Source organism: Dromiciops gliroides, chromosome 1 (assembly GCF_019393635.1).
Source record: "Dromiciops gliroides isolate mDroGli1 chromosome 1, mDroGli1.pri, whole genome shotgun sequence".
NCBI lineage: Eukaryota > Metazoa > Chordata > Mammalia > Microbiotheria > Microbiotheriidae > Dromiciops > Dromiciops gliroides.
This window is the reverse complement of record NC_057861.1, coordinates 47,610,027-47,632,278: the sequence shown is the minus strand read 5'-3', so window position 1 is coordinate 47,632,278 and position 22,252 is coordinate 47,610,027. Positions and strand designations below refer to the sequence as shown.

Below are 22,252 nucleotides of genomic sequence, written 5' to 3'. Positions count from 1 at the left end.
TCGATGGCATCAGGGGCTCCCTCCTTCTCTAAACCAAAGATTCTGTTATCTCATCTGATCATTTCCATGATTACTTTACATATGTGATCTCACTGATGACATTCCATGTTCTATGTTCTAATGTCCTTCCTAGCTCTGACATTCAGGGTTCCAGGCAAGTAAGTGCATGTAAAGCACTTTGCAAACCTTAAAGGGTTACATATATACCAGAGTATTAGTCTATTATTAAGGTTTTCTGTATTCTAAGGACCCTCCCAGCTCTGATATCCTGGGTTCTAAGGGCCCTCCCAGCCCTGACATCCTGTGTTCTAAGGACCCTCCCAGCCCTGACATTCTGTGTTCTAAGGGCCCTCTCAGCTCTGACATTTTGGGTTCTAAGGGCTCTCTCAGCTCTGACCTTCCTGTGTCCTAAGGGCCCTTCCCAGCTCTGACCTTCCCTGTTCTAAGAGCTCTCTCAGCTCTAAGAGACCTCCCTGTTCTAACATTCTTTTCTAAGGGTTTTTTTGTTTGTTTGTTTGTTTCTTTGGTGAGGCAGTTGGGGTTAAGTGACTTGCCCAGGGTCACACAGCTAGTAAGTGTTAAGTGTTGGAGGCCGGATTTGAACTCAGGTGCTCCTGAATCCAGGGCCAGTGCTCTATCCACTGCGAAATCTAGCTGCTCCCTCTAAGGGTTTTAAAGACCCACAGTCCTGACATTCTATGTTCCAAGGGCCTTCCCAGTTCTGACTGCTGTAATTCTGTGAGGCCCTTGTTCTGATTGAGAAAGAAAGGAGGGAAAGTTCCTTCTCCTTGTGAGGGGAGCCAGAGGCCAGTGAAAAGCAGGTGGTTTTGTTCTTCCAGGGCTATTCACGCCTCCATACTCACCTTGGCATGGCTGTAGCAGGTGGCCAGAGGTGCACAGGTTTACAGGTGGCTGGTACAAAGTCTCTTCCCATCAAAACCTGCCTTTTCTTGGCAGAGAAGAAGGTGAAAAGCTGAGGGGAAGGCCTTTGATGACTGGGGCCTGTTAGAACAGAGTCCATGGTGGGTGGGAAAAAGGGGAGGGTTAGAGGGAGGCCCTACTTATAAGGAGGCACCCTAAGAAAGAGTCATCTCCAGTCTCCTGGTGCAGCAGGCAGAGGGCATAGTGGGCTACCAGGTCCTGGACGACTCAGAGCACTTGGTGAGTACAGAAGCCACACAGAACTTAAGGGCTGGGGCGGGGTGGGGGGGGGATGACGTGGTGTAGTGGGGAAAACTACTGCATTTGGAGTAGAAAACCTGGGCTCTAATGCTGATTGTAACTTACCAGCTGTGTTACTCGGGCAAATCTTTTCGCCCTTCTTGAGCCTCAGTTTCCCTTATCCGTAAAAATGAGAGGTTTGGACAAAAATCATCATTATGATTTCTTCTAGCTCTGAATCCTGGCATCTCAAGGACTTGGCATGACTGGCTAGGAGTTTCTGTCACATGCCATGTAGGCAAAAAGCCCCAAACCAAATAAGTATTAAGGTGGGGGGGGAGTAATCAGGGATCTAGCCCAGAAGGACTTCCAGGATTTGGGTCCCTATTTGGGGGTGATTGCATGGGGGATTCAGCTTCACCTGCTCTTGCTCTCTCTCTTCTCTTTGGGCAGGATACTGGATCCTTCTCCTGGTAGCCATCCCAATGAATCTCCAGTTGCTAACCTGCCTTCTGGTGGCATTGATCCCTGTTGTGAGCAGTCAAGGTACCCATCCCCCAAACACTCATGAACCTGGGGAACCTCCCTCTCTCCCTCCCACCTTTTCCTGGGATGTCAGAGTCTATCTGAAGCTATCTGAGCTATTACCCCAGTGTATCCTCACCACACCTGACAGTCACCCAATGGTAGAATTAGGGAAGGAAGAATGCAGAGGGCATCTAGTCCAAAGCTTCTTAAATGATTGTGTGATTGAGTGTGGGGGTTGCAAAAAATTTGGCAGTAAATATTTGATTTGTATACCTATTTTATGTACCTTTATATCTGGGGTTGTGTAAAAATTTCTTGGGTCCTGAGTTCAAATCTAGCCTCAGATACTTGACACTAGCTGTATGACGCTGGGCAAGTCACTTAACCCCAATTACCTCACCAAAAATTTTTCTTAGGTCAAAAGTGGAAAGAGTTTAAGAAGCCCTGATTTAGTCCATCTTGCATCCACATAGGATTACCATCCCCTCCCTGATCAATGACAAATGTAATATGATATAGTGGATAGGGCCACTAGACTTTACATCAGGAAGAGACTTGGGTTCAAATCCTGCCTCGGTTACTCACTGTCACCCTAGGCAAGCCATTTAACCTCTCTGTGCCTCAGTTTCCTCATCTATTAAATATGGGGGTTAGACTTGGTGCCTTCTAGCTCAAGATCCATGATACCATGAACAAAAACCAATGTGAAAAATAACTGATATTTGTATAGTGCTTTGGGTGACAAGAAGTCATTAAGCCTCAGCCAGAAGACCTCTAGTGAGAAAAATACCCCTCCTTGCCACCACACACATTTTCAGACCTCTTAGGCTGCAAGTTTTTTCCCCCGACTGGGGGCCTTAATCTGCCTCTTTGCATCTTCCACCAGCTGAATCCCCATCCCACTCTCCTTATCCCTCTGCCTCTGTTCCCTGACTGATTTTTCCCTGCCCAGCTGATCAAAGCTCAGCCACCTCTTGGAAGCCTCTCCCTGTTCTCACCCCACCCTAATTACCCCACAGCTTTGGACTCCGTACCACCTCAGGTTATTTGGCAAAGTTTGTTCCCTGGGGGATGCCTTTCCATCCTTCTACTTCCCTTCTTCCCCCACCCCATTCTGTATCCTCAAATATTTCCATCCCCTCCCATCCTTTTTCAGTTAAAATGGACTATGGGCTTTGGGGCAAACAAAAGAATGAGGAGACCCTGTGAAGGAGTGGCTGAGAATTGAAAGTGACCTCAGAGGCCAATGCTTTAATTTTGCCAGCGAGGTAGTAGAGACACGGAGCAGTTAAGGGACTTATCCAAAGTCATACTGCCAGCAAATGACGGAAGCTGGCTTTGAAGCTAGGCTGACTCCAAAGTCAGGGGTCTTTCTATTGTACCATACTACCTCTCAAGTCAGGAGGCCTGGGTTCTAGTCCCAGCTCTCCTTCTGACTTGTGGTGCAACTTTGGGCAAACCCCTTCTCTTTTAAAAAATGTAACTTTTCCTTTAACTAGTGTTTATTTTCTCTAATCCCCCACTGGGGAATAACCAAGCAAATCCTTTCTCCATCTATTCTCCCATCTGTAAAATGAGGGGCTAGAGAGACACGAGGGTGGAGTAGATAGTGCTGTATATATTTTGCATTCAATTTTCTGTGTATAGTTATTGTTTCTTTAGCAGGACATAAGCTTCTTGGGGGAAGGGATTAAAAAAATCTTCATATCCCTAGCATCTAGCACAACGTTGGGCACAGAGTCAAATAAATTGGATTGGACTTGGAGCCAGAAGACCCATGTTCAGATCCTAGCTGTGATACTTAGTACCTCTGTAGCCTCAGGTGGGAGCATATTAACTTGTTGGGCCTCAGTTTCTTTATCCATAAAATGGGGTGATTGATTATAATTTTCCAGCTTTAAATCCAACCCTATTAGCTGATTTCTAACGTCCCTTCCAGCTCTCACTAGTTATTCATCTGTAACTCAGTGATTCCTGCTCCTTGAGGGAATTGATATCTCGAGGGGGAGACTAAATGAAAAGTGTGGAATCCAGTGCTAAGATACAGGCAGTGTTTATTGAGAAGTTGCCTGGTGGGTGAGAGCTCTGGATTTGGAGTCAGAAGAGTAAAAGTTTGAAACCTAGTTCTGCTACTTACTAATCATGTAAATTGAGGCAAATTCTCTCTCTGGACCTCAGTTCCCTCCTCTATAAAACTTGAGGTGGTGGTGTTTAGCTTAGGAGATCTCTAAGGTCCTTTCCAGCCTTTGACATTCTATGCCTGCCTCTGATCTACTTGGACAAGTCCCTTTTACTTCTCTGGGCCTCAGTTTCCCCAGTTCCATAGGCTTAAGGGTGCTTCTAGCACCTAAGGGTAGCTTACCCAATGAGATCACGAAAGGAGGAGGAGGAGTGAACAGTGGAGCTCAGAAGGGAGCTGCTAACTTAATTCCCTCTTACTATATTTCCTCAGAGCTATAACCCAAGGGAAAGCCAGGCATTGACCTTCCCATTTGACAGATGGGGTCCCAGGACCTTCATGCAGGACAGGAAGGCTCTGGTGTAGAGGACAGGGCCAAGGAGTCCCTGGATCATTGGCTACTTCTTCCCTCAGCCTTTGATCAGGGTAGGGACAGGGGCTTCTTATCAGGCCCATTGTCCCCCAATCCTCCTCCCTCCAAGCCTTATCGACTAGTCAAGTTGCTGATTATAGAAGAAAGGGCCCCGGGAATAACTTTCGATTCCTTTGATCCTCCTAAAGGGAGGAGAGGATGGTCTCTGAACCCAACATACTCCTCACTGTCTTGGAGTGGAGACTAGAATTCATTATTACTGTCATAGAACATTTATTGGCCCCCTGCTCAGAGGTCAAGAGACTGGTAGAGTCTCAGTTCTCCAGGAGTTCACAGCCTGATAAGGAGGCCAGGCTCATATAAAGGGGGGAAAAGTGGCCACCAATAGTTAGGATCACAGGAGAGGCAATTCTGTAATGAATGAAAGACTATGAGTTCTGGAGACCTGGGTTCAAATCCTACCTCAGAAATTAACTACCAAGTGCCATCTTCTATCTCTAGGTCTCAATTTCTTCATCTGTAGAATGCCAGGTTCCCATAGACCTCTTGGAGGTCTGGTGAAGCCCTTCTCAGAATCCTGTTTTTAGACAATTGAAGGGAGTGTTAGTTAAATTTCTCCTAAAGGTTACTAAAAATGAGGACCTAATTCTCCTCCTCTCCCCACCCCATCCAAGTTCTGAAAATCTGTGATCTGTGGACCTAAGGTCAAGAATTCCTGGACTAGATGGTCTCTTTAAGTTCTAGATAATAATAGCTGGCATTCAAATGGTACTTGAAGGTCTGCAAAGTGCTTTACATAGATTGTTTCATTTGATGCTCACAACAGCTTTGGGGGGTGGTGTAGGTGCTATGATTAAGTGACTTGCCCAAGGTCATACAGCTAGTAAGTGTCTGAAGCAGGATTTTAACTTAGCTTTTCCTGACTTTAGAGTCAGGGCTGTATGCACTGCGCCACCTAGCCGTCCCCCCCCACATTTTTTTAAATGAACAAATATCTTCATTTATAAGTTCATAATCCCAGTATTCTAATTCTTTGAAAGAGGATTGTTTTTCTTATCCCCTAAAGAAGGGGCAGAGTTGACTCCTGGCATCCCTGGGCAGCTTCACCTGTTCCAGTTCCTTGGATTCATAAGTTCTATCCCTTCCTCTTTGACTCCAACTGCCCATCCTATACCCTGTCCACACACACACACACACACACACACAGATATACACATAAACATAAACAGGAACAAAAACAGAAACACACACACAAATTCACACGCACACATGTGCACACACACACATTTTCACCAGGTTCCCAGTTTACTGAACACAGGCATCAAAGGCTGACTCTGACTAGGGTCACTTACCTATAGTCTCTCTTGGGAAGGATGGTCATGGAGGGGCAGTGTTACAGAGTTGAGAGGATGAGATAAAGTGAAAATATCAATGGAACTGAAATGAAGAGACCTTGCTTGAAATCACAGCAAGACCACTGGATTTGAGGCCTTTCTCATCTTCCCCCACATCTGACGTTCTGTTGGTATGATCCTGGGCAAGTCACAGAATCACAGAAGGAACCTCAGAAGTGATCTATTCCAACTCTTCCTTTGAAGAGCAGACATGTTAAATACTTGCCTTGGGTAACACAGCTAGTAAGAATATGGGGCCATATTTGAATCCAGGTCTTCCTGACTCCAAGTTCAGTGTCCTATTCACCAGTGGTGTCAAACTCAAATGAAAACAGAAAACCACAAATGAACATTATCTATGTTGTACTATATTTTTTAAAAATTTGTGAGACATTTCCCAATTACCTTTTTTTTTTTCGGTGAGGCAATTGGGGTTAAGTGATTTGCCCAGGGTCACACAGTTAGTGTCAAGGGTCTGAGGCCGGATTTGAACTCAGGTCCTCCTGAATCCAGGGCCAGTGCTCTATCCACCGTGCCACCTAGCTGCCCCCCAATTACATTTTTATCTGGTTAGGGTGTCACTCTAGAGGGGTTTTTGGGGGGGCACCTCTGCACTGTACTTTGTGGCCTCATGATGACCTTTATAAATAGCCTAGTGCAAGGAAGCAGAAATTAGCTCACCAGCATTACTGAGGCATGGTGGATGACCAGAGTGTGACCCTGGAAAGATGTGTCTTATTACAAAAAGAACAGAAAAGAAATAAAGGGACAGCATGGCATATTAAGACAATATACTCATGGACTATGGAACTAAAAATAAAATAAAATAGAATTTAAAAAATAATTTTGAGGGGGCTCAGTGGATAGAGCACTGATCCTGGATTCAGGAGTACCTGAGTTCAAAACTGGCCTCAGACACTTGAAACTTACTAGCTGTGTGACACTGGGCAAGTCATTTAACCCTCATTGCCCACAAAAAGGAAAAAAATGAAAAAGGAGGGAATCCAGGAACCAGAATGGTTCTCCTGCTGGAGAGCACTGGGTTCAAGCTCAATGAAGGGAGAGACAGAAGCAGTATGTTCTCAAATCATGCAACAGACCATTTGGATGGAAGAAGGAAATGCACAAATTCAGGAAATGGATCAAAAGCCTGGTAGAGGAGGCTTGATATTGTTATTGGGGGGAGGGAGACTTCGACAATCTAGATGTCTGCTGGAGGTCTCTCTCTGCAGAGCAGTGAACTGATCATGGGCTTGCTTTCACAGTAACTTCATTCTTCAGAAGCTAGAGGAAGTAACAAAGGGAAACTGGTATTGTAGAGCTTATTCTGATGAAAAAGGAAGAACTGGCTGCTAAAGAGGAAACCCAGAAAACCTTGGAGTGGGAAGGGAATGCTCCTTCTTAGAATTTGTGTTAGAGATGGAAAGCCAGCTCCATCCCTAGATCTTGGGCTATCAGATTTCAGAGGGTTGAGAGAAAGGTTAGGGAGGATCCAATGGCACAAGATTAGACTGGTGGAGGCAGTCCAAGAGAGGTGCGGGCACTCTGGAGACTGAAATTCTGAACACATACACACACACACACACACACACACACACACACACACACACACGCACACTGAGACCAATGTAGATACATGGAACGCATTGACTAACTTAGATTTTTAAGCAACCATTCAGAAGATGGATAAAAGGGCAGGTAACTACAGAAGCAGCATGGTACAGAATAGAAAGAAGCAGAAAGAGGGGGGCAGCTAGGTGGTACAGTGGATAAAGCACTGGCCCTGGATTCAGGAGGATCTGAGTTCAAATCTGGCCTCAGACACTTGACACTTACTAGCTGTGTGACCCTGGGCAAGTCACTTAACCCTCATTGCCCCTCAAAAAAAAAAGCAGGAAGGCTAAAGCTTAGAATGAGGAGAAACTGATGAAGAATGCTAACTATAGCCCCCCAAAAGGAGTGGTAGGTGAAGGGAAGAGGATTTAGCTATATTAGGGGAAAGGAGGATGAAAGAAGCATCATTGCTCAGGTGAAATGGAGTAAGGAATAATGAATAGATTCATTCTGTTTTCTCTGCCAAAGGGAATGATGCTTGTCTTGGAAAGGATAGAACAAAAAATGGCTAATAGGGAGTTGAAATCCAACACAAGGAGGGAATAGCAAGAGAGGCCCTTAGGGCTACCCTTGATGAGTTCAAGTCAACAGGTCCAGTGGACTGAAAAGATTGGCAAGATGACATTGTTGAACTATTGTTATTGACCTTTGAAAGGACCCAAAGAAGGGACACAAGAGAGGTATCGGAGGGCAGGTACGTGACATAATGGATAGAGCAGTGACCCTGGAGTCAGGAGGATCTGAGTTCAAATCCAGCCTCAGACACTTACTAGCAGGGACCCTGGATAAGTCCTGGACAATTGCCTCAAAAAAGAAAAGAAAAAACCAAAACAAAACATGATAAAGGACAGATACCTTTACTATCCCAAAAGATAATAGTAATAATAACAATAACAACTTGCTTGTACTAGCTTTAAGGCTTAGAGAATATTTTATATGTGTTATTCTTTTTGACCATCACAGCCTTGAGGTAAGTATAATTATCCTTCTTTTACAGATGAATGATCTGACATTTAGTAAGGTTAAATAACTTCTCCCAAGGTCACCCAGGTATCCAATAGCAGAAGCAGGACTTGACCCCAGGGCTCTATTTACTATGACATTCTACCTCTCAAGAAGAAAGGAAGAGGGGACAGCTAGGTGGCCCAGTGGATAGAGTACCAGCCCTGGAGTCAGGAGTACCTGAGTTCAAATCTGGCCTCAGACACTTGACAGCTACTAGCTGTGTGACCCTGGGCAAGTCACTTAACTCTCATTGCCCTGCAAAATAAACAAACAAACGAATAAACAAACAAACAAATAAATAAGAGGGAAGAAAGGAAGATAATGGATCCTGGAGACTATAGACTACTGAGTTTGACTTTGAATTTTTGGTAAAACTCTCCATAGATTTATTAAAGGGAGAGCTAGAGAAGATCTAGAAAAGAAGCTGGGCTCACAAAGAACCTTTATGGTTTTATCAAGCACAGGTTATGCCAGACTAACCTTTTTCCTTTTTTGAAAGGGTTACTAGATGCTTAGATCAAGAGAATGGTATGTGTATATACATATGTATGTGTGTATATAATATGTATATATACATATACATGCATACATATGTATATAGATTTACCTAGATTTTAGCAAAGTATTTGACAAGGTCTCCTATATGCTTTTCGTTGTGAACTAAATGAAAAGACATGGGTTAGACAATAGTACAGGTTGAATGACCAGAGTAGTTATTAATGCATAAGTTTTTTTTGGGGGGGGGTGTGGGTAAGGTAGTGAGGCTTAAGTGACTTGCCCAGGGTCACACAACTACTAAGTGTCAAGTGTCTGAGGCCAGATTTGAACTCAGGTTCTCCTGAATCCAGGGCCAGTGCTTTATCCACTGTGCCACCTAACTGCCCCCAATGCATAAGTCTTTTGAGGTGAGTCTCTAGTGGAATTCCTTAGAGATCTCTTCTTGGCCCTACACTATTTAACATTTTTATCTGTGACTTGGATAATGGTAAAATTGGTGTATTTATCAAATTTGCAGATTATACAAGACTTAGGAGGGCTACCTCCCACACTGAATAGCAGGATATAGAAAGATTTTTTACAGCCTAGAACAACAGACCAAAATTAATAATTTAATAAGAACACATTTAAAGTCTTACACTTGGGTTAAAAAAAATCAACCCCACATGATTGAGGCATGGCCAGATAGCAGTTTTCCTTAAAAAAAAAAAAAAAGATCCAAGTTCTAGTGGGTTCCAAGTTCAATGTGAGACAGCAGTGGGACATGGCATCCTAAAAAACAATGCATTTTAGGTTGTATTAAAAAAGGAGTAGGGGGCAGCTGGGTGGTGCAGTGGATAAAGCACCAGTCCTGGATTCAGGAGGACCTGAGTTCAAATCTGTCCTCAGACATTTGACACTTACTAGCTGTGTAACTCTGGGCAAGTCACTTAACCCTCATTGCCCAGCAAAACAAACAAACAAACAAAAACAAAAACAAACCCCCAAAACAAAAAAGAAACAAAAACAAAAAAAAGGAGTAGAGTCTAGAATGAACAAAGAGTGTTAGTCCCTCTGCCCTAGTGATACCTCATCTAGAGGAATGTGTTCAGTTCTTGGAGATCATTTTAGAAAGGACATAGATAAACTTAGGAATGTCCAGTGTAGGGCTTTGAGATCATCCCATATAAAGGAAAGTTAAAGAATCTAGTGATTTAACCTGAAAAAGAAAAGACCTGGAGGTGGGAAGAAATTAGAGGATTATAGATTGAGTTGGAAGGACTCAATAGGTATTAAGTCTAAGCACCTTATTTGGCAAATCAGGAAACTGAGGTTCAGAGAGTTGGACTTGTCCAGCCTCACGTAGCCAGTAAGTGTCTTCGAAATTGGGTCTTCAGGCACTCTACCCAGTACACCATTCTGCTTTACAATGGGGACATCGTTAGGATCTTAAAAGTTAGAGCCAGGAAGAGACCTTAGAGACCGTTGAACCAAAACTCCTCATTTTAGAGGTGAGGAAACTGCCATAAAATGACTTAACCATGGTCACATCACTAGTAAATGGTGGGATTTGAACCTGGGTCTTCATGACTCTGAGTGTCCATCTCTACTCTATCTCACAACAACATTGTAAAAGTTTTCATGGGGAAGAGAGTTTAGCTTTCTTCTGCTTGGCCCCAGAGGACAGAACAAGGAACAACAGATGGAAGCTGCAGAGGCAACCCTGAGTTCCTGCAGAGATAGTGTAGTGTAGTGGTCACAATGCTGCACTTGGAGTTAGGAAGACCTGGGTTCAAATCCTGATTCTAAAACCTGTATAGTCATGGCTGTTTCTTCACCTGTAAAATGTGAAGATTAAATGTGGGATTAAAAATCCCAACTTTACTGGATTATGAAGCTTAATGAGAATTTATGGAAAAGCTTTGTCACCATTAGAGTGCTATATAAATGATAGTTATTATAAATAAAAAAAAGATTTGCTAGTCATTAGAGATGCAGAGAAATGGAATGCCTCAAGAGGTGGTGAGTTTTTCATTACTGGAGGTCTTCAACCGAGCACTGGATGGCCATTTGTTGGGAATAATGTAATTGATCCATTATGGGTTGGACCAGATCTGTCCTAAAGCCTCAATACCTCTGCATTCCCTGAAATCCTGTGATCCTAGCTTTTATCCTTGACTCCTGTGTGACTTTGTCCAAGTCCCTTCCCCTCCCTGCATCTCATTTCCTCATTTGAAAAAGGAGGTTTTTGGACCAGATAGTGCCTTGTCCCTCCTGCCTCTAAATCCTATGTTCCCCTGTCCTCTAGGAATTGACAGTCAGAAATCTTGACCTGGAAGTCAAGAGACCTGAGTTTTCATTCCATTTCCACTAACTATGTCAGCTTGGTCAAGTCCCTTTCTCCTTCAGGGACTCAGTTTCCCCATCTATAAAACGAATGCATGCAAGTAGCTTTTTCTTCTAATTCTGAGTCTCTGGGTCCATGGTTCTAACCAACGATCTCTGGGGGGCTATGTTGCCCATAGGCACCTATGAAGACTGCTGTTTGAGATATAGTAGGCTGAGGAAAGCAGGCATTTTATGGCATATCAGGAATTACACGATTCAAGAGGTGAACGGGAGCTGCAATCTCCGGGCTGTCATGTGAGTGCCCTTAGGAAGTTCCCTTCTTTTCTCTGGGTCTTTTTTCTCTAACATGGGGAATAGAAGCAATAATCTCTAAGAGCCTTTCTACCTCGCATTGATTTTAGGACATTAAACATGCCCAGTCTTAGGACAGGAAAGGGGGGTTTGGAGTAATAAAGAGAGAAGGAGGAGAGAAGCCCAGCTATGGGTGTAAGGCTGTCTAGGCCTGTGTCTGCTCAGTTATAATCCAAGGGTCTGGGGAAGGACCAGAGACTAAGGCTCCTAGATATATAGGTTGGGCTGGACTGGAGGAGTAATGAGAAGCAACCAAGGCATAGATTAGCCAGCCAAAGTAGGGGGAGGGAGCCATGGACTAATGAAATTGGCCCTCCTTCTCCCTTGGTCCGAGGCTGGGTACAGCACCCCACCCCCACCCCCTCATAAGAGAGTATGCTTATAGATGTACATGTTGTCCCCTCCCCTGTCTTATTAGACTGAAAGATCCTTGGGGCAGGGCAATTTCTGCCTTTCTTTGTGTTCCAAACCCTTAGCACAGTGCTTGGCACACTTAATGCTTATTGATCGATTGATTGATCAGAACTAATAGTCCTGTAGTCTACTCACTTGATACCCGGACCTTCTTATATATTTATTTTTCTTCTTGGAATAGGGAGGGATGGACTGACAAGAAGAAGAAACTTTAGCTTGTTTCAGTGCTAAAGGAAGGCTTCCTTCCACTCCCCACCATGTGTACCTCCATCCCAGATTCAGAAGAACTCCTTTCCTCCCCACTTCCTTCCCGGAGGCTAGATTCCTCTCTGGGAGGCTTATGGGATTATTCTCCTCAACCAGAGCCCCTCAGGTTTTGATCCTTTGATCCATTGGATCCACCAGCTGCCAGTTACTGGTTCTCCAAGTCTCTTGATATGTAGCCCCTTGACACTCTGCCATGCCCCGCTCTTTTGTTCTCCTATTCCTTGGACTCCAGACTCCCAAGCCCGCAGACTTCCTAGGCCCAGCCCCTAGTTTCTTGAATTCTGATCCTTTTGGACTCAAATCTCTCAGTCTCTAGACTTCCGGGTCCTTGTTCTTGTCTTTCAGACCTCTAGCTTCCAATATCCAATATCCCTGATCCCTGGTCTCCATGGTTCCTCAAATCTCCAAGTCCTTGACCCTTTGGTCACTTTGTGTCTTTGACTCTAAGCCCACAGTATCCCATTCCCCAGTTGCTGCTGATCCAAGTTCTCACTCCCTTGCCTATTGTCCCCCAGACTCCCAGTTTCCAGCACCTGTCCCTCTGGTATCTGGACCTCCAGACCCTACATCCCCCTGCCTCTCAAACTCCAGACTCCAAGTGGTCTGGTTCCATATTCCTAGTCCCCATCCCTAGGCCCTGCCATGCTAACTAATGACCCATCTTATTTCAGCTTCCGGCTTCGGAAGAACAACATCATCTGTGCCAACCCTGATGAGAGATGGGTTAAGGCTGTAATAAAATATCTACCAAACAAAACCTACCAGAACTTTTTGAAGCTCATAAAGGAAATCAAGAAGGACTTTGGAGGTGGGTGAGAAACAGCACAGGGCCTAATAAGAGAAGGGTGTAGCCTCTTTTTTCCCCACTCAGATCCATGTTGTAAATTTTAAAATTTTATGTCTTAATTTATTAACAACTATTGCTTTTAATATTCTATTGGACTGTGAACTCTTTGAAGGCAAGTACTCTGTTCTTATCCTTCTTTAGATCCGCAGTGCTTAGGGAGGGACTGACATATCTCCTTCATTTCCAGATGTGTTCCTTTCCCCTCCTCTCCCCATTGGGCTATCCCCCCTTTTTTCTGGGGCAATGAGGGTTAAGTGACTTGCCCAGGGTCACACAGCTAGTAAGTGTCAAGTGTCTGAGGCCAGATTTGAACTCAGGTCCTCCTGAATCCAAGGCCAGTGCTTTATCCACTGTGCCACCTAGCTGCCTCCTATCATCTCTCTTGAAAATCCTGGATTACTTTGCTATGATCATTGGGGCTGAGGGAGCAGGGTGGAAGGATTATATATTAACCTAATCCATCCTTCGTTCCTTCCTTCCTCCCTCCCTTCCTTCCTTTGTTCCTTCATTTCTTTCTTTCTTTCTTTCTTTCTTTCTTTCTTTCTTTCTTTCTTTCTTTCTTTCTTTCTTTCGTTTGTTCAAGGCAATGAGGGTTAAGTGACTTGCCCAGGGTCACATAGCTAGTAAGTATCAAGTGTCTGAGGCCAGATTTGAATTCAGGTCCTCCTGAATCCAGGGCTGGTGCTTTATCTACTGCACTACCTAGCTTCCCTCGTTGGGGTATTTTTGAGGAGTGGAGGGGTTGATCAGATCAATTTAATAGCTAAATGGAAGATGATTCCATTTATAAAGTACCTGATGTGTGCAGTTATAGGACTCATAGTCTAGTGGACCTGATAAAACATATACATGATGCAAATTAGGATATAATTACTGCAAAAAAGTACAGCTTGTTGAGAGGCTAGAGGAAGGAAAGCTCAATTCTGGCTGAAAGGTGGGGTGGAAAATCAGAGGAGACAGCCAGGAGGCAGTGACATGGGCTTGGATAGTCCTTAAAGTTCCTTCCATTTCTAAATCCCATGACACCAAGGGAGAATAGGAAAGCATAGCCTGGTAGTCCCAGAAGGCTTCCTGACTTCAAATTCTACCTTGCACTTCTACTTTTGGCCAGATACAACTGGATTCCAAGTCTTTGGCTAAAAGTAGAAGAGAGCTTTGAGAGCACATATAGCAACTACTGAGGAGGAGAAGGAGAAGGTAGATGAAGGAAGCTCTCCAAGTCAGGGAGCCAGGAGACCTCTGCTCCCACCTACCATCTTCAGGAAGAAAAGTAGCCAGAAGGAAATTGCAAAATGCCGGGGGAATCCATGGGTCTCTGGGCAAAATGGTGAAATGGGAGTGTGAAAGGGCAAAGAGCCAAAATGAACTGGTCCATTTACAAGTACTTTGCTGGCCAAAGAGCTTTCCTAGACATTGGGGATTTTTGCTGGAAGGGAAAAGTGCATTGGAGTCAGGAGATCTGGGTTCAAATCTCAGCTCTTCTCTTTGACCTTGGGTTAATCATTTCATCTCTGTGGACCTCAGTTTCCTCAGCTATAGAATAAGCTTAAAGTAGTACCTGACACTTAGTAGGTGCTTGTTAAGTGGTTTTTGATTAGTTGATGAAGGGGCTGGACTAGGTGAGGCTCCTTCCTCGGGAAGGAACTGCCTAGAGGAAGCTGGTAGTTCAGTGGATAGATCACTGGTCCTGGAGTCAGTAGGAAAGAACTAGCTTCAAATTCAGTCTTGGACACTTACTAGTTATGTGAACCTGAGCAAGTCACTTAACTTGTGTTTGCCTCAGTTTCCTCAATTGTAAAATGTGGATCATAATAGCATAAACCTCCCCAAATTGTTGTGAGGGACCCAAGTCCTCAGATTGCAGGGCTGGGGCTCATTATACTAGGGCATGATAGGAGGTTGGACTAGGTAATCCCTAATCTTCCTTCCATTTATCTATTCATTCACTTGTTTATTCATTCACCTATTCACCTAGTCATTCACTCATTTGTTCATTCATCTTTCCATTTATTTATGTATTCACCTAGCTATGCCGTATTCTATCTATCTATCATCTCCCCCTTTTTCTTTATGAACTTAGCAAATACCAAATAGAATGGACATTTGTATATACACAATAGAATGAAAGAAAAAAAGAGAGGATTCCACAGAAAACCACAGATTTCTACTTTGGACAGTTAGCCTTTCTTTTTTTCTTTTTTTGGTTTGTGAGGCAATTGGGGTTAAGCGACTTGCCCAGGGTCACACAGCTAGTAAGTGTCAAGTGTCTGAGGCCGGACTTGAACTCGGGTACTCCTGAATCCAGGGCCGATGCTTTATCCACTGCACCACCTAGCTGCCCCCAGTTAGCCTTTCTTAATAAGCACATAACAAATTCAACCTGTAGCTTTGAAATCTGTTCTGCTTGTCTGTACTTCTTTCTAACCTTCCTTCTGTTATATTCTCTCTCTCTGCATGTGTATACATGTACACATATGTAAACACATGTATATATGTTCCTATATGTATATGCATGCACACATGCCTATGTATACACATACACACATAATACATATGTGCATCTAGGTAGTACAGTGGATAGAGTGCCAGGGGAGAAGTGAGGAAGGCCCATCTTCCTGAGCTTAAATCTGGCCTCTGTGAACCTGGGCAAGTACTTAACCCTGTTTGCCTCAGTTTCCTCATCTATAAAATGAGCTGGTCAACCAACCACTCCAGTATCTCTGCCAAGAAAACTCCAAATGGGGTCATGAAGGGTAAGACATGAATGAAATGTCTGAACAACAACAAACACACACATATACATATACGTATAATATGTGTGTATGTATGTATTTATTATATATATGTATGTATGTTGTTCATGCTTCATTCTCAAAGAGGACCAATGACATCAGGAATGTGATGCCTTGACTTGTAAGTGACTTGGATTTAAGTGAGGCAGAGCTGTGCAAAGTTACCAGTCTCACTGTCTCCTCCAGAATCTACTAAGTCTAGTAATAAGACATAGGTCAGGATGACTGGAGATGAACCCAGAGGCACTGGGAGACCTCGGTCTTTTTAATCTAAGGTCTTTTCCAAGTCTCAGTTTGTCTGAGGCTTCACCCTGAGCCATCTGTATCTATATATCTATCTCTGTCTCTATATTTATATCTCATTGACCTTCTTTATTTTTTTCTACCCTATCCTAATTTCCATTTGACCTCTCACCCCCTTCCCATTGAGAAAAAAAAAGTAAAACAAAGCCTCTCTAAGTTCCCTTTTAGCTCTAAATCTCAGGGTTCTATGACCTTTGCCCATCCCTTAACATCATCATCATTCTGCTTTGATGCTAGGTGCCACCTCTTCTTCTCTCCTCTTAGGGACCTCTGTCCCTCACTCTGTTCCATATCTCCCCAGGAAACATCACCAATACAACCTTGGGCCACGTTGTCCAGGCTCATCGACGACATGGGGTTGGTAGGCACCAGATGAGGCTGGAGCACATCTGAGGTATGCAGGAAGTCGGGGCAAATTTGTATTGGGGAAGAGTAGGTTGTGAAGTTTCTATTTGAGTGTTGGAAGGGTTCACAGTCCTCATGCCTGGTGGGTCTAGATGTTTTGTCCCTGACCAGCTCAGGTTATTTACCTTCCGAAATCCCACTTTCCACCCAGGGGCTCAGGAGGGGTAGAAGAAGAGAGGAAGGAGTTCCCCTTGGAAAGCACAAGGCTGAGGCTTGCAGCAGCTATAGATAGACAGGGTGAAGGATGGTTACTATCACTAGAGTGATGCTCACCATTTTTTCTCTTTCCTCTCTATTTTTTCCTCTTTTGCAGGTTCCATGAAGCTCACTCCTACTCAGAAACCTTCCATGGCTCTCTAGTATTTCAAGGATGAGCCTGGCATTTAAAGCCCTCCACAATCTGGTTTCTACTTGCCTTTCATATCACTTTGTGATATTTCATATCACTTTCCTTAACAGCATTTAAATTCCAGTGAAACCAGCCCACTTACTATTTCCTGACACTAGATTTGGGATAGGAAGACCTGGATTCAAATCCTGACTCAGTTATTTACTAGTTGCATGACCAATAGCAAGTTCTTTCCCTGATAAGTTAAACATGTTTGTAGAAAAATTGATGATATCTCACACAGTACAAAGATAAGGTCAAAATGGATACATGACTTAGACATAAAAGGGATAAAGACAAGGGATAGAGAGCATTATGGGATATGGATAATTTTGATTACATTAAAAAGCGTTTGCATAAACAAAACCAAGCAGCCAAGATTAAAAGGAAAGCAGAAAACTGGGGGAAATTTTTGTAGCAAGTATCTCTGACAAAGGCCTCATTTCTTAAATATATAGAGAACTGAGCCAGATTTCTAAGAATACAAGTCATCCCTCAACTGATAAATAGTCAAAGGATATGAATAGGCAGTTTTCAGATGAAGAAATCAAAGGTATTTTTAGTCATATGAAAAATGCTCTTAATCACTGTTAATTAGAAAAATGAAAATTCAAACAACCCTGAGGTACTACCTTCCACCTGTCAGATTGACTAATAGGACAGAAAAGGAAAATGATAAATGATGGAGGGTATGTGAGAAAATAGGGACACTAATACACTGTTGGTGAAGTTGTGAACTGATCTAACCATTTTGGAGAACAATTTGGAACTATGCCCAGAGGAATTTATAGCTGTGATACCCTTTGATCCAGCAATAGCACTACTAGGTCTATATCTCAAAGAGATCCTCTCCCTACCCCCCCAACCCCCCCCAAAACTAAAAGGACTGGTATGTACACAAGTATTTATATCAATTCTTTTTTGTGGTGGCAAAGAATTGGACATTGAGGGGATGCCCATCAATTGGGGAAGGGCTGAACAAGTTGTGGCATATGATTGTGATGGAATATACTATTTTACTATAAAAAGTGACAAGCAGGATACTTTCAGAAAAATCTGGAAAGACTCACATGAACTGATGCAAAGTGAAGTGAGCAGAACCAGGAGAACATTGTACACAGCAACAGCTATATTGTAAGGATGATCAACTATGATTGACTTCACTATCTTGATCAATATAATGATCTAAGACAATTCTAAAGGATCCATGATGAAAAATGCTATTCACATCCAGAGAAAGAACTGATGGAGCCTGAAGGTAGATTGAAGCTACTTGTAAAAATCTTCTTTATTTTTATTTCAGTCTGTGTTTTCTTTCAAAACATGACTCATATGGAAATATGCTTTGCATGACTGCACATATATAACCTATATAAAATTGCTTGGCTTCTCAGTGAGGGGGGAGGGAATGAAGGGAGGGAGAGAATTTGGAATTCAAAATTTGAAAAAACATGTTAAAATTTTTTTACATGTAATTGGGAAAAATAAAATATTTTTAAAAAATTTTAAAAAAAGATTGATTGTATTTGGGATCAGTGGAATAAATGCCATCTACTTGGGGTCCATCTGAACCAGGGGCCATGGCAGGTTCTGGCCCCTGGATTCTAGTCCTGGTTCTGTCCCATACTAGTTGTGAAACCTTAAGCTAACCACTTAGGTCCTGGAATGTGAGAGCTGGAAGGGACCTTAAGACACAAAACACAAAGAATACCCTCCCTAGGCTACTCACCCAATTTACTCTCAGAGGCTGCAACCACAGAGGTTGGTTGCTACCTCCAGTTTGAGGGTTAAACCTCTGGGTTGGCACTCCTACTGCTATGCTTCATGAAATGAAATTGGTGTGCTTCCCATTAACAGTCAGCCAGTAGACACAGTTAGTCCTTGGCGAAGGCATTTACTAAGATGGTGTAGTAAGAATAGTAAACTATCAAATGCCTCCCCCAACCCCCCCCCCGCCCCCACACCAAACCCTTTCCAAAAATATAGGTAGTATCTGTGGCAATAGTGGGCACAAAATACAGTTGAAGTGAGGCCAACATATGGCCAAGAATCCTCATTCTTCCCATATGACTGTGCCTCAAAGTCCTCAATGTTCTTGTACAATTACTTTTCTGTAGCCCGACTTTCAGTCCATGGCTAGCTCTCTTTTATTTTACCAGAGGTCCTCCTTCTTCAAGCTGTTTCTTCCTTCCCATGATTGCCCACTTGTATCCATGTCTGTCTAGAGTGTGTCTCCTTAACTGTGCCTCAATCTCTCTTGAATTAACTCTAAAGCAGCTTGACAGGGTGTCTCCTTATGGGTGAGTAGCTCCCGATAGCCAACTGGGAGGGAGGAGGGAGGAGGGAAGAGGGAGGAGAGCGAATTCTCCCCTCCCCCCAATTCACTGCTCCCAAAGTGAAGAGCTGGCTTGTTCCCTGTCTGCTGACTCCTGCCATGACCCTCTAAAATTGAGGAACTCTCTCACTCTTCCAGTTTTAGCTATTTAAAGCCCTGCAAAGGCATAACCAATTTTCACTGTCTAATGACTGTTCTGTCTGACTCATCAGACAAAAAGATTCACACTTCATAAAGGGGTTTTTGATGCTTTGTTAACACATTACAACTTTATTATCTGTGACCACACCCCATGACTACACCAAATGATCTGGGGGAATGGGGAATGGAATTCCCGAGTTAGAACTCAATAGATCTGATGAGATCTTAGAACATAGTAGAGCTAGGGACACACTTCGAACATATGCTCTCCAAGTTGGAAGGGACTTTAGAGGTCACCTAATCTCACCCACATCTGAGCAGAAACCACTTCTTCAACAGACCATGTAGTCTCCGTGCCTCCCCTTTATCACCTGTAGTGACAGGGAACTAACTCTTTTCCCCTTGAGTTCAAATGCACATTGGGTGGGAGACAAGAGATGTGGCGGGTAGTGGAATGATGGGGGCAGGGTACACAGGGTGAGATCAGAGGCTTCCCCAAGAACTCACAAGTGGACAGACTTAACCCAAAATAATTTTATTGTTGCCATTTCTTTTAATACAAAACAGGGTCCCCAGAGCCCTGCCCCAGCCTTCCTGGCGAGGGAGGGTTAGGGTGGGGGGTGGGAGACGGGGATGGGGACACACACGCCCCCAGATCTGGCTTCTTCTGCATAATAGCCCGATGCCCCGATCCCTACCCCCAGCTGCCTTGAGGAGCTCCCAGGACTGGCATTCACATGAAGCTCCTTCGGTCTGAATGAAGCTCCCTCAGAAACCGACCCCTGACCCTCTGACTCCCTGGGGCCGGCCTCAGTGCGATACAGACATTTTTCAAGTCTGAGAATAAACCAAGATACAGTAAACACAGGTTGGATTAGGATGAAGGGGCAGACTGCTGAGACATGGGAGGTGGATGGGACCTCTGGAAGGAGAGGGGACTGGGTGGGTGTGTGCATGTCTGAGGGACGGCAGTGATGCTCAGGAAATCAGAACTCCCGGATCTCATGGCTGATGTCCAGTGGTGGTAGTGGAGAATACTGGGGGAGAAGCACCAAGATAAGAAAAAAGCAGAGCCTGGGCTAGGTGGATCTTAAAGACCTGCCTTTTTTCCTCCTTGCAGGTGACTGGATCCACATTCCCAAAGAAATGGAATATGAGATTCCCTCCCCTTCCCCCTTCCCGAGTCTCCATAGCTACAGCTTCCAGCAAGGTGGGCAGGGCTGGCCTCTTGCTTCTTTCCTCTCTCCAGACAACCCAAGGCAGCCTCTGCTAGGAAGAGGGAGACCGGGTGGTTTGGGGTCTCCGGGGTGAAGGCAGTGGCCAATAGAGAAAGAACAGGGTTGAATAAAGGGGGTGGCTGTGCCAGGTGGGAGAGAGAGCAGGAGGCGTTAGGCTACACTGTGTGTAGTGGGGAAGGATGGTGCTCAGGCAAGAAACACAGTATGGAGTAAAGGGGGGCAATGCCCAGGATTCACAGGGGTGTGTGTGTACGCGTGTGTTTGTGTGTGCATGTGTGTTCACGCGTGCATGTTTGTGTGTGTGTGTGTGTGTGTGAATAGAGAAGGAGGGGACATGGATAATGTGGGCCAAGGGAGTCAGAATTAGGGTCAGGGTCAGGGCTGGGGCCTGGGGCCTCCATGCTAGTAGAGTTGGAGCTGCAGTTTCAGCCTCAGAGCTTGGCCTCCCTCCCCAGCCTGCTCTCCCAGCTCATCCCCTGGTGGCCTGGGCACACTCATGACCTCCAGCTGGTAAGCACCAGGGTAAGGCTTCTTGCGACCCAGACGGAGGTAGCTGAGGCCCTCCTTGTGCTGCATGCGGAAGAAGCCTCCCTCGTTGCCGTGAGCAATAATGTATAGCACCCGATTCTCCAGGGCCTCCAATGCGGGCAGCAGCTCCAGGATATGCTCTCTGGGGCCCACGTTCGAGAGGTTCAAGGCCATGGCCAATGGGGCTTCTGTGTCTACACTGGCCAGGCTCATCTGGGAAGGGGGAGAAGGAAGAATGAGAAGCCAAGGTAGCTAGTTAGATGATAGGCACTGAGGATTCCACAGAGAAGGTTCTAGCCCGACCTTGGTACCAGTCCTAGCTGTGTGGGCCTGAAGCAAGTCACTTTCCTACTCTTAGTTTCTTTTTTTCCGTAAAATGGGCTGTTGTGAATGTGCTTCATACATTTTAAAGCACTATAGAAATGGAAACCATTATTATTATTATTATTATTATTATTAATAATAATAATAACATATGATAATAGTAGTAGTAGAAGTAGTAGTAGTGGGGCAGCTAGGTGGCGCAGTGGATAGAGCACCGGCCCTGGAGTCAGGAGTACCTGAGTTCAAATCCGGCCTCGGACACTTAACACTTACTGGCTGTGTGACCCTGGGCAAGTCACTTAACCCCAATTGCCTCACTTAAAAAAAAAAAAGTTAAAAAAAAAAAAAGAAGTAGTAGTAGTAATGGTGGTGGTGGTAGTAATCATCATAGTAGTAGTAGCAGCAGTAGTCATCGTCATTGTCATAGTAGTAGTTGTGGTGGTTGTAGTGGTATTAGTAGTAAATATGGTCATAGTAGTAATGACCATAGTAGTACTAGTAGCAGTGGCAGCAGCAGCAGCAGTATTAGTAGAGTAGTGGTAGTGGTAGTAGTATTAGTGGTGGTAGTAGTGGTAGTGGTAGTAGTGGTGGTGGTGGTGGTAGTAGTAGTAGTAGTGGTGGTAGTAGTAGTCAGTCTTAAAACAGTCTTGTCCAGTGGACAGTGTGCTGGATTTGTTGTTAGAAGTTGCTACTTAGAGGGGCAGCTAGATGGAGTAGTGGATAGAGCACTGGCCCTGGAGTCAAGAGAACCTGAGTTCATATCCAGTCTCAGACACTTAACACTTACTAGCTGGGTGACCCTGGGCAAGTCACTTAACCCCAATTGCCTCACTTTAAAA

General features: G+C 44.3%; 2 protein-coding genes across 2 annotated transcripts in view; one reads left to right on the top strand and one right to left on the bottom strand.

Moving 5' to 3' along the window:
• The first annotated feature begins 1,106 nt into the window (after positions 1-1,106).
• CCL25 (C-C motif chemokine ligand 25) lies at positions 1,107-16,447 on the top strand. Its single transcript, XM_043987385.1, has 5 exons — positions 1,107-1,161; positions 1,615-1,707; positions 11,257-11,374; positions 12,784-12,920; positions 16,356-16,447. Exons 2-5 carry the CDS (start codon positions 1,647-1,649, stop codon positions 16,445-16,447), a joined length of 408 nt encoding a protein of 135 aa, XP_043843320.1. The 5' UTR covers positions 1,107-1,161; positions 1,615-1,646.
• A 3,559-nt stretch (positions 16,448-20,006) lies between these two features.
• Positions 20,007-22,252, bottom strand: part of FBN3 (fibrillin 3) — a 116,555-nt gene continuing 114,309 nt past the window's right edge. Inside the window, exon 65 of the mRNA XM_043990366.1 lies at positions 20,007-21,302. Coding sequence (XP_043846301.1) covers positions 20,964-21,302 — 339 coding nt within the window. The 3' untranslated portion in view covers positions 20,007-20,963. The remainder of the gene's footprint in view (positions 21,303-22,252) is intronic.